The 12052-nt window shown below is 36.5% G+C and overlaps 1 protein-coding gene across 3 annotated transcripts in view; it reads left to right on the forward strand.

Moving 5' to 3' along the window:
- PRPF4B (pre-mRNA processing factor 4B) overlaps window positions 1-12052 on the forward strand; it is a 22576-nt gene that overhangs the window by 4961 nt on the left and 5563 nt on the right. For all 3 annotated transcript variants that reach the window (XR_004842227.1, XR_004842228.1, XM_035895891.1), the window contains 8 exons: window positions 1547-1720; window positions 1994-2149; window positions 2882-2963; window positions 4633-4843; window positions 8088-8161; window positions 9543-9633; window positions 10012-10159; window positions 11356-11493. Coding sequence is in view for 1 of the 3 variants with exons in the window: in XM_035895891.1 (XP_035751784.1) it covers window positions 1547-1720; window positions 1994-2149; window positions 2882-2963; window positions 4633-4843; window positions 8088-8161; window positions 9543-9633; window positions 10012-10159; window positions 11356-11493 (1074 nt within the window). In the remaining 2 variants the exon portion in view is untranslated. The remainder of the gene's footprint in view (window positions 1-1546; window positions 1721-1993; window positions 2150-2881; window positions 2964-4632; window positions 4844-8087; window positions 8162-9542; window positions 9634-10011; window positions 10160-11355; window positions 11494-12052) is intronic.

The following is a 12052-nucleotide window of genomic DNA, read 5'->3' on the forward strand; positions in this document are numbered from 1 at the left end:
AGCAGGAATAATCTTTCTTTGTGGGACATCCTGAACTAACTCCAACTATGCTGGAGTTCTAACTACCTGTAATTACTCAGGTTGCCAGAGAATTTCAGGAGCTTTAATGAATAGTAATTTTATTTTTCATGTTTGTTTCTAGTGTTCTAATCATGTAAGATACTTCTCAAGTCTTCGACTGAAGTTACTCATTATGTGGTGTTACTATGAATTCTTAATCAGCTTCTACTTTTTATCTCATGCCTGTGATCCCTGAACTGATTTATTTTTTTTAACAGATATTTTGATTGGGTTTTGGCACTACAACCACTTTGTAAGCCAGGAAACCTGGAACTGTCAGTTCATCCTGTGACTTTTTTGTAATATTGTTCATGAGAACATAACATAAATTAAATGGGGGGAGGGGGGGAGCGGGCGGGCAGAGGGCAGTTTAAAGGGATCAGCCTGCACCAGCATTTGAGTCTACAGCAATTTCTTGTAGAAACTGCCACTACTTCCGCATGCTCTGCATACATTTTCCTTCTATTTCCTTACTATTTTGCAGTTCTGTATGCCTGGTCATTATACATAGCTAAGGTAACCAAAGCTGATAAAACAGTCTCAAACCAAAGAAAAATCCACTACAGGATGGGTGGGATTAATCTTTCAGATGCAAGAGATTTTGTTAATTGATGAGTGATAACACCTGAAATAATTCCCTCCTCACCTCACACCCTCCCTCCTCCTCCAAAAAAAGGAGGGGAATAAGAAAGAGAGAGGCAACATTTTCTTTGAACAATGGTGTGGAAGCCTCGTTAGAATAGTTGTTAAATATTTTTAACTTGTATCCTTCCCAATTTTTGATTAAGGTCTTACTGTTGTGGAATACAATTAAGCTTTTTAATGTAGTTGTCCCATCAAGGATTTTTTTTCCTGAATAATTGTGAATCTGACAAGAAAGACCAAATTTTGAATAGTATATAGTGTCAAATTTGAATTATTTTTTAGCTTGAGAAGGGTTAATTTACATATTAGTTAAGAAATTTAGTTTTCAGCTGCTGTATTAGAACGTGTGAAATGTTGAAGCTGTCTGTTTCTAGTGCCCAAATTGAAATAGACATTACAGTCATTGCTGTGGAGTAGTGTGGTCCTAAATTTCAATACTGTGTTGTAGAGTTGCTAAGCAAATTCTCAAGAATTAGTGTTTGGGTTTTATCTATTGTTTAAATACAGTTTCTGATAAATAGTGGCCTGATTTCATCTTTATGTAAGACTTAAACACAAGCTTTGTTTTAAAACCTCTCTTAGCTTTGTGGTAGTAATTAACAAGCTCCGTTTCCGGAGTTGTCCTGAACTAGACCTCTGTATGGGCAGATATTTCCCAAGATGGGGAGGCACACGCAGGAGGGGCAGCCAGCTCTGCAGCATACTTGTCCATCCCTCCCTCAGAAGCCCATCTGGTGGTCCCTCACCTGCAAGATTTTCAAGTGAGCTTTTAGAGGGGAATGGTGATTTTTGTTTTCGGCTTGTTCCTGATTTTACTGCCATTCTCTTCCTCTATTTTAAGAACACGGACCAGAGATGATATTTTGTCTAGACGTGAAAGATCAAAAGATGTTAGCCCACCCAGTAGATGGTCCCCATCCAGAAGAAGGTCTCGATCCCCCATTAGAAGGAGGTCTCGTTCACCCCTTCGACGTAGCCGATCTCCAAGAAGGCGGAGTAGGTCTCCTCGGAGGAGGTAAGGGTGAACTGCATTTTTTAATGTATTTTGTAAAATATTACTAAAAGAATGAAGATTGCTATCTTATGTGTAAAAAAATGCCGACAAAAAATGTATCATCTATGTATGCTAGCACAATTGCATTCATTTTGTCCTCCATGAATTCATTTGTTTTATTACTTGGAGTCGCTATATACCTTTATGTTTTATGAATAGGTTTTCCTCCTTTTCTTCAAAACACCAAACCAAACTAAACCCCCCCAAACCCCAACCCCCTCTCATTGTTACCAGGGATAGAGGCCGAAGAAGTAGATCTCGCCTTCGAAGGAGGTCCAGGTCACGTGGTGGCCATAGGCGTAGGAGCAGAAGCAAAGTTAAAGAAGACAAATTTAAAGGTAGTCTTTCTGAGGGCATGAAAGTTGAACAGGAGTCTTCATCAGATGAAAAGTAAGAATTTCTAACTTGCGCTGATTATCTAAAAATACAGATCCACTGATAGGGAGAATGAACTGACATTTACCTTTATGGTGTAGCTTTTTGGATTGTCACCTAAAACCTTAATCTGTTTTAGTCCTTGTGATCTTGTCAAATTACTGTTGGGATGATCTGCAAAACTTTGGAGTATGCAAGAAATACCAAGACCTGTTGGCTAGCGGGCAGACCTGAGGGGATGATGCGTTGTGCTGTTTCTGAAGTCAACGTGATCAGTGTCTTGTGAAAAAAAATTTGGTCTGTTTCCTCAAGCTTATTGCTTGAGGAAGAACCGTAACAGCTGAAAGGATTAATTGCTGTCTGCAAATTGTTTTTTTATTTGCTAAATACCTGCTTAATCCAATTGCACAAGAGTATGCATTCTTAATCAAATTATCAAAGAAGAATGATGCAAGAATGAAAACGAACACGGCTTTTTTTGTTGTTTTTTCTCTTTAAAAGCAGTTACTGTTAATTGTTCGCAGTTAAAAATTAAATACTCAAAGTCCCAGTGAGATACCAAAGATGAATTTTCTCTGTAAGGAGATGTAAATATACACGCTGGGATTTAATGCACCTTTGCCGGTTGAACAGCTAGTGTTTAATATAAAGTGTGTTTTCTACCCTTTCTATGGTGTGCATTTGGTAAAATTCAGTAGATAATCTTATGTTTATGATGTTTTATAAAAAGTAATTATATTTTTATAGTCTTGAAGACTTTGATTTAGAAGAGGAGGATGAGGAAGCAGAGATAAGACAAAGAAGATTACAGCGGCAGGCAATTGTTCAGGTACACGGTTGTATTATCATGTGGGTTACAGGAGCTGATTTTATGCTTTTTGTGTAAAACAGGCAATTGTTCAGGTACACGGTTGTATTATGTGCGTTACAGGAGCTGATTTTATGCTTTTTGTGTAAAATGTGATGAAGGAAGGCTCTTAGCCTATTACTATGTTGCAGTAGTAATTACTTTTACTATCTTTTTTCAATTAATTTATTGTAAATGTTAGTCTCAGTTAAACTTTACACTTCTGTTGCAACAGCATAGCTTTTAAGACTGAAGCAACTCTTCTGTGAGTTGTTTTTTGTGCTACAGTTCTCCGACAGTCCTATGACATGTTAAAAACATTCTTCAGTGACTTTAATCTGCAGGTTTTCTTCATAGCTGTATCATTGATATCATAGTGTCATTACAGCATTAAGTTACATATCAATTAACCTAACTGGTCAGTTTGTTTTAAGTAGAAGTTGTCCTTGTCTGTTTCCAAAACTTCATAGAGCCACTGTCATGGATTCCCTCTTCATGAAAGTAGATAATGTATTCAGTTACGCATGTGGGTTGCCATTGACTACTTATTCCTGGCAAGAAGGTAACAGTAGTGACAGGTAATATGTGATTGGGACTCCTGAAAGGGAGCTGTGGCCAAAGGGCATGTAATTCTACAGCACAAGTCAGGTATCTTATTTTAAAGTTGGGGTTTGGCACACAGTTAGAGCATAGTAAGCAAAACGCTGTAGTGTATTTACTTAATATTTAGTTATAAAAAATCACCAATTATGTGCTGCTTATTTTAAGCAACACTAAAAATATTGTTCGTCATTTGACTGTTATGCAAAGCCCATTGTAAAATCCTTCAGAACTGTGAGTGAACAAAACCACGTGAAGTAAATTATTTTTAAAGGTAGGTTACACCTTTGTTGTACCACAGGTAACACCTGTTGTTGGTCCATGCAGGAAGCAAATTCCAGAGCTTCCTTCCCTAAATGGGAAACCTCTGCTTGTATTACTGAATAGTTTGACCTTGATAATTGAGTGGTATCAGTGTTTATTCAGTTTGATTTTTAACTTTTGGGAGAGGAAGTGACATTTGTATAATTTCATACTGCTTGAGTTAAAAAAACTGTAAAGGTATTGTCTTGAACTTTTTTAATGCATCTAAAATTTTTCAACAAGAATGAATGAATAAAGAGGATTTCCAATTAAAATAAAAAAACCTGAATCTAAAACCTATTTTTCTGTACCATAACACTAATAAAAATGGAAAAGATTCTAGGATGTGAGATACAAGATCATTAATTTTTTTCCTTAAAGACTTTATTTCACTACTTGTGTGCCTGAATGGTTTCGTAATAAATCTATCGGTACTGACATTTTGTCACACACAACAAAACAGTTAATCTTCAATAAAAATCCCTTTTTACAGACAAGTAAAATCCCAGAGGACACACATGAATTTTCCAGTCGTCTTTTTATGGTCTGGGCTGTGGTGCTCTGTAGTAAAATGAGTTTTCAAAAGCTGTATCCTATTCTGCAAATAATCTGTTGCCATTAGAGACGTAGGTGATTGTGAAAGCCAAGTTTAAAGTTTAGCGCACAAACCGTTGGAGAATTGAGTATAAAAATGTTTGTGATTAACTGTGATGGTGAGATTAATAATTATAATTAAATTTCTTTTTAGAAATACAAAGGCCAGACAGAAGACAGTAATATATCTGTACCATCTGAACCAAGCAGTCCTCAAAGTAGTACGCGTAGTCGCTCAAATTCGCCAGATGACATCCTAGAAAGAGTAGCTGCTGATGTTAAGGAGTACGAACGGGAAAATGTGGACACATTTGAGGCATCAGTAAAAGCCAAGCACAACCTCATGACTGTTGAACAGAACAATGGTAAGAATCTGAAATCTCACTGTATAGTGCAGTTTATGAAAGCTCAGCTCTTAAGCAGAGCGTTTCAAAAGAGACATATTTCTTGGTTTCCTGACATACTTCCAGACTTGGAAGTAGATTGACTTTTTGGACACAATTTGAGAATGTTTCTGCAAATATTACAGTACTTAAAACATTAAAATAAAGCTTGTTCATTAAGGAGGATGTAAGGAATGGAACATGCTCTCTGTATTTCTAATAAATCGTAACACAATTCATGCTATAAATTTGGAAGAGTAAATAATGATGTCTGTCTTTATAGTTAGGAATCACCCTTTTTAACTTCCAAATTTTTCTTTTTGCTTATGCATATTGTTTTAGAAGCGTAATACAGTCCTAGTCTTTATTTTAGGGTGGGTTGGAAACCATGTTCCTTTTGTCCCTTTTTTTGGTCAAAGCCCCTGTGTTAGAAAAATATAGGTGGGTCTGTAGTAATTCAGAATAGTTAAGGCTTTTGAGAGTCATTGCTAGTAAGCCCATTTTGGTGGCCTAACTTCTTGCTGAAGAAATGGCTGTTTCCTTCTCTTCCTCCCTGCTCATCGTCTATTGTACAACAATACTGGAATGAAATATATCTTGATATAAAACCTGCCTTGGGCCTGCTGCGGCAAAAGGAATCATAGAATCATAGAATGTTTTGGGTTGGAAGGGACCCCTAGAGGTCATCTATTCCAACCCCCCTGCAGGAGCAGGGACACCGCTAACTAGATCAGGTTGCTCAGAGCCCCGTCCAACCTGGCCTTGTTGTTTTTTTTTTTAAACCACTTTATTCAAACCTGAGCACCTCAATATAAAACTAAACACTGGTGAACTGTCATTTTCCTTGCTAAATCCAGATTACTGCAAATTTAAAATCTGCACAAATAAGTTTCTGCTATCAGTTCAACATTTAAATAGACTAATTCATCTCTTCTGACACACTTGGTAGATTTCAAATAATGAAAATAACTAAAAGAATTAGTGCAATATACTGGACAGATCAAAATAAAATGTACTTTGGAAAACAAAGTTGCAAAGTTCATTACTGACAGACAGCAGTGCTTATGTTACAGATACAGGAGCATCATTTATTACTGTTCTAGCCGTAAAGGAAGGACTTAGCACCCCCTTTGATTAGAGAGGAAAAAAGTTAGCTTTACGTAACTGTACATTCTGTATACCTTTAAGCAACTCTTAAATATTACAGAAAGTATTAAACAAATGTAGACTACAATGCAGAGTACCTATTTACAGTACATCAATATCCAAATTTAAAATCAAGTTGGATGTACATAATCTTTAGTGCACTGTTTTTTTCCTTAAGGGAACATGGAGCATCTCCCAGTGCTGTAATATTGAAAATCTGTGGGGGTGTTGGGGGATTGGTTTGGGGGGTTTTTTTGGTCTCTTGGAAGTGGATTACTGTACATCTTCCAAGTAGTCAAAGGTGTGACGAGTTGCTGTCTGGACGTACTTGAGCTAGTTGTAACTACTTCAGTTTCTCTTTACAGTTTAATTGCCACAGCATGCTGTTTAACAAGGGCTGTGAAACCTGCCCAACCCCTCAGGAAATGGCTGGACAGTTAGCTTGTATGTCATGCCATGCGCGAGGTGTATCCTTGCGGGCTAAATACGTGGTGTTCTGGTGGATGCTCCTCTTTCAAGTAATAAAGCTGCATCTCTCTGGGACTGGTGTACTGCTCTGTAGTTTGTCCTGGTGTTCCCTTGAGCGCTGTGTTTTCAGGTAGTTCTCCTGCAGCGCAGGTGGAAAGAACTACCTAAGATGACGAAGTCTAAACTTCTGGTATGCAAATAGTGTGTACACACTTTCCCTTTATTTGCATACCAGAAGTTTAGACTTAAGTCTTCTCATGTGTAACAGACAATATCTTTTTCCTTTTTTGTCAGAGGCATGTACTGCTTTCTAATTTTGTCCACTAAAGTACATGAAAATATAACTGTTAACGACGTAGACATTTTTAAGATAGGAAAAAGGCTTGTTTTTAAACACAGATCAGTTACACTCAAATCTGGGAATTTTCCTATATTAGTAAGATTCTGGGTTGGAGGTGGCTATAACAACAGATGGAAGCAGTGGATCATCTCACTTTGTAAGAGCCATTTTTTATTTATATCCTGACCTTGTATAGAGGCAGGATCGTAAGTTGCTAAGGAACTAGTTAATAACTCATTGTAGTCCAGTGCAAATGCGAGTAACTGGAACTAAAAAGAAAATTTGAGGAAGCTGCTGGAAGGGTCTATATCTTGAAACAATGGTGTCACCCATCTCCCCATAGTGTCAGGTGAGAGGTCTATACCTTGCAATAACAGTGTCAGTGTGATGGATGAGAGTTTTTGATGCTGTCAGAAGATTTCAGTCTCGTTATTTTGTATAAAAGTGGTTGGCTGTATTCATCATGAGACCTGAAGCATTTGAGGTTAACTGTTTATTTTTCTGCATTGCTTAATACCCTAAAGGGAGTGTCTGTGATTTACCGCGGTCATGAAGGTGTGCTACCTTAATGTGTGTTATGAAACAGTTTGAAGTTTACTTGCTTTCACTAACATGTACTTAATTTATATTTCTTTGCTTTTATCTTATCAACCAAGTAAAATGTCTTGGGGACTTTAAAGATGATTAAAAGGTGAGAAAGGGATAATTTTGCCCACATTAAAAATGTTTCTCTTAAACAATAGTAACATTGTCTTTGACTAAAAGCTACACATGAGGCCCTTTTTGACAGGGTTGAAGAAAACATTTTCCAAAGAAACAATTTATGGGCTTTACAACTTGTTTATTTTTTTAGTAAAACACCTTGTGATTAGCAGAAAGGCCTGAACTTGTATATTGAAAACATGTCTGTATTTTTGTTATATATACACACAGTCATTTTCTGGTTTTTTTATACATATATATATATAGTCATTGTCTGTAGGGATCATGTAAGTATGTATTTTTTGCTTTCTGCTGTGTGAATTATTTGACAGCTCTTATGCTTAATTTTTCAAGGAGGTGTAAATTCGTGAGTGCTTTGAAGAACTTATCCAATCTGAGTTTTGTATTTCTAGAATGTAAAATTTGCTAGAAACGTTGATAGAGCTACCCATTTGCTAACATACTGATCTTAGATTATGTTGTAAAGATACCAAGTCACAAATTATATTGGTAACAGATTTATTAGTTTGTAATCTTTTTCCTGTTGAGTAATCTAAATTTCATTTTAAGGTTCAGCTCAGAAGAAACTTCTAGCTCCTGATATGTTCACAGAATCAGATGATATGTTCGCTGCATACTTTGATGTAGGTAATTCTTGGAGATGAAATACATGCTTTTTTTTGCTTGATTTTTGCTAGAGAGTTACTGTCATTTGAGGTTTGTGGGAACTTTGATTTGTAAAAGTATGTGTACACCAAGTGGATAGTATGTTCTGAATCTTTTGATCAGCCAAGGCAGACTAGTTCTCAATTAATTTTTTGGTGAAATTAGGGAATTCACCTGTTGTTTGATTAGGGCCTATAATGGCACACAGTTTGTAAGTTACGCTTTATGTTAGTGTTACTATGTTGCACTGTTCTAAATGTGTGCTTTTTTCAGGGGTTCATGTTAGTTAAAAGTGTCTGTGTAAGATATTTTGCTAATGATGCTGTGTTGGACTAATGTGGTTTGTTTGGGGGGGAAGGGTTTTTGGTGGGGTTTGGGGTTTTTTTTTGAAGAAGAGGTGCATTTCCTGTTTTTACTTTTGTACTATCCCAGCAGCTTTTCTCTAAATGGGCTGAAGTGGCCTGCAAATCTCGGCAGTCCAGTGACTAGTTCTGAGACTTTATTTGCTGTTCTCTGTAAATCTGCCTCGTTGTTGCTGATGCACAACACTGAGGAATAAGTCAAGACAACAACTTTCTTCTGAACTTAGAAATTCTTCAGTTAATTTTGGTTTATGGCGGACATAATCTCTTAGTTCTGACAGAAGCATTGGTGACAAGAGGTTGCCATGGTGTCACTCTAGTAACACTGGTAATAATAATAAAATAAATCAGAACCCCTTTGACCTGGAAAAAGATAAATACTTGGGGGGGGGATGGGGGGACTTTAAAAATTTGAAAGTTACACATAGGGATTTCAATGGCTTGTAAGTGAGCAGTTCCCCCCTTCCAGAAACTGTTGTTCAATTGCAGATATTCTTTACTACTCATAGATTTGAATTTGTGATAATATATTGCCAAATCTGTTAAGAGATGTCAACAGCAATTGTAGTAATTTATGATCGTAAGTATAATAGTATGAAATCTGTGAAGTGGCATTGAACAGAAATTCAAGGCTTTTAAACAGTTACATTTTCCCCACAAATTGCTAAACTTTTTTACTACAAACATACTGTAAGTAAAAAGTCTTATTCAGGTGGTCCAAAATGTGCATTCTAACATGACTTGTGGGTATTAATTGAATTTTTGCCCATTTATGTTTATTAATAGTTCTGTTGGTTGTTCCCATCCTCTTCCCTTGCACTAGTCTTTAGGTACTGGTATGTAAATAGCATTTTGCATTCAGTAGTTTCTCCTACAAGATAAGCATGTTCGTACTGTGGAGAGGAACAGTGTTTTGGTAGGAAAAAGGGGCTTTTGGTAAGGAAACATTAAGGAAAAACATAAAGCACACAAGCAAAGCTGTTACTTTTTCTTTCAGAGTGCTCGTCTAAGGGCTGCTGGGTTTGGAAAAGACTTCAAAGAGAACCCCAATCTCAGGGATAACTGGACTGATGCAGAAGGCTATTACCGTAAGTTGTGTTTGTTGATTTGCAAGGACAACTAGAATGAGGGTGCTAAAAGGAAAAGATCCTCACATAAAGAAGTACTGAAGCGTTATTCTAACATGAATGTACCACAGTGCCTTCGCTGTGTGTGTAAAGTAATGGATGAAACGAGCGTGCAGGTATTAACCTCAGTTATGAAAAGACTCCAGACTTACAGAATCACAGTTTGTTCCCCATGATTTCCACAAAGCTAGGTGATACAAAATGTTGTACACTGGGAAAGTAAGCGTTTATACCCTTTATCCTGTTTCTCTGAGTTACACAGAATGGTTTATTTTTCATAAAAAGTTTCATTACGTATGTCACTCATAACTCTTTAAATTGCTTGATTTTATCCTTCAGGTGTTAATATAGGTGAAGTTCTAGATAAACGTTACAATGTCTATGGTTACACTGGTCAGGGAGTCTTCAGTAACGTAGTGCGAGCCAGGGACATGGCAAGAGCAAACCAAGAAGTAGCGGTTAAAATCATCAGGAACAATGAACTTATGTAAGTATTGCTTTTGTTTAATAATAGTAAAGCATATGGAACAGTTGGAAGTTTTTCATGATGTGATTTGAATCTCCCTTTGTTTCAAGTGAAGTAACAGATTACAGCTGTGATTCCTGCCTTTTCTGCTAATATGAGCCAGATAATGGGAAGCGCTTGAGGACTATGTATCCACACTTCTTTACAGCTATCACAGGAGAAGGGTACTTGCATTTTCATCAGGCACTTTCTCATTTGCAAAACTGCAGGGAACACTGGTATCAAGAAGCAAGGTTGCAGTTAATTATGAGTCCTGCCCAGCCCTAAAAACTTTCGAGATGGGAGTCCTGGACTGTAAAAAATTTTGGTTTGATGGACCAAATTGACTTGGCATGCAATGGGTTGGATCCTAATTGGTCATCTGCAACTTACAAAAAGACCTCCGTGCATTAATTAATTATTTTTGTGTGCTCCCTATGTGTTTGCATGTACCTAAGATATATAAAAAGGGATGAGACTCTCCCTATTGAAGTAAAAAAAGTCACGGTCTTTCAGAATGAGTGAACATTAACAAGTATGATATAGTAAACTACGGTATGTGCAAACTTGTCTATAATGCTCATTTTCAGTATCTGCTGCAGTATTTCTACAGTCACGTATTATGTCCTCTTCCATTAAAGACACCTTAAATGAAAATCTCTTCCATCTATTTTACCTTGGAAGTTTTAAAATTTGTCTTGCTGTGTGTATAACTGGGTTATTTTGAGCTATATGAATAGGTATCTAGAAAAGTTTTTTGGGTTTTGGTGGGTTTTTTTGTTTTTTTGTTTTTTGTAATAGTGTATGTGGTTAAGTACTTCTTTTTTTTTTTAAAGTAAACTTCTCAAGTGAGTGTTGTTTGAAACTGAAGTGTTCCATTACAGGAGAAAATCTAATTTTAGCTTTATATGCAAAGGGGAGGGAGGAGGAAGGGATAAGTGGGTTACAAAAACGCAGTGAAGACCGAAGAATTAAATAAACTTACTCAGTGTGTAGACACTGACAAGAAACCACTGTTGTGATTTTTTTTTTTTTTTTTTGAAGCCATGGTGCATTAAGTAATGACAAGACACTTCGTATTTCCTGATAATTATAACCGTGCAAGTGAATGTTTAGATTTTTAAAAAGTATTAGAATTTCACTGATTTTGTTTTCTAATGATATTTCTTTGTTTATAGGCAAAAAACTGGCCTAAAAGAACTGGAATTTTTGAAGAAGCTCAATGATGCAGATCCTGATGACAAGTTTCATTGTCTACGGTTGTTCAGGCATTTCTACCACAAACAACATCTCTGTTTGGTATTTGAGCCACTCAGGTAAGATGACAAATGTTAGGGGTTCTCTGTAGAAAGTAAAGTACCATTGAATGATCTTTACCTTTTGGTTTTGGCTGTTGTTTTGATACCTTGTTCTATAGCCCAGATTCAAGAATGCAAGGAACTTTAAAAAAAAAAAAAAAAAATTTACCTGGAGACACAAATCCACAGACAACTGAACTATTTCTGATTACTTAAAGTATCATTGTGAACTTTCTACCTGGACAATATTTGAAACAAAATAATGTATTAGTAAAGATGGCTCATCTCGCCAGTGCTGCTCTTAATGATCTAGAATGTGTGTGTGCCACAATATTTTTATTAGGTTTTGTAATTCTGTATTTTAAGGGTTTGGATTAAGAATGCATTCCCAGAGAGGTTCAGCAAATGCTATATATTCTGTGACGAGTACATACATAACCAGTCTAAGGAAGAAAAAATGGTTACGTTGCTTTCTTTGCAAGCTTGCTTTTTCTTTAATTAAGCTTTTGACAGGATGATTGTAGACACTGTTTTATGATAGATCTGGATATATTTATTCTCTTATTTCCCATTCCTG

Source organism: Egretta garzetta, unplaced genomic scaffold, assembly GCF_000687185.1.
Source record: "Egretta garzetta isolate BGI_Z169 unplaced genomic scaffold, ASM68718v1 scaffold246, whole genome shotgun sequence".
Classification (NCBI taxonomy): Eukaryota; Metazoa; Chordata; class Aves; order Pelecaniformes; family Ardeidae; genus Egretta; species Egretta garzetta.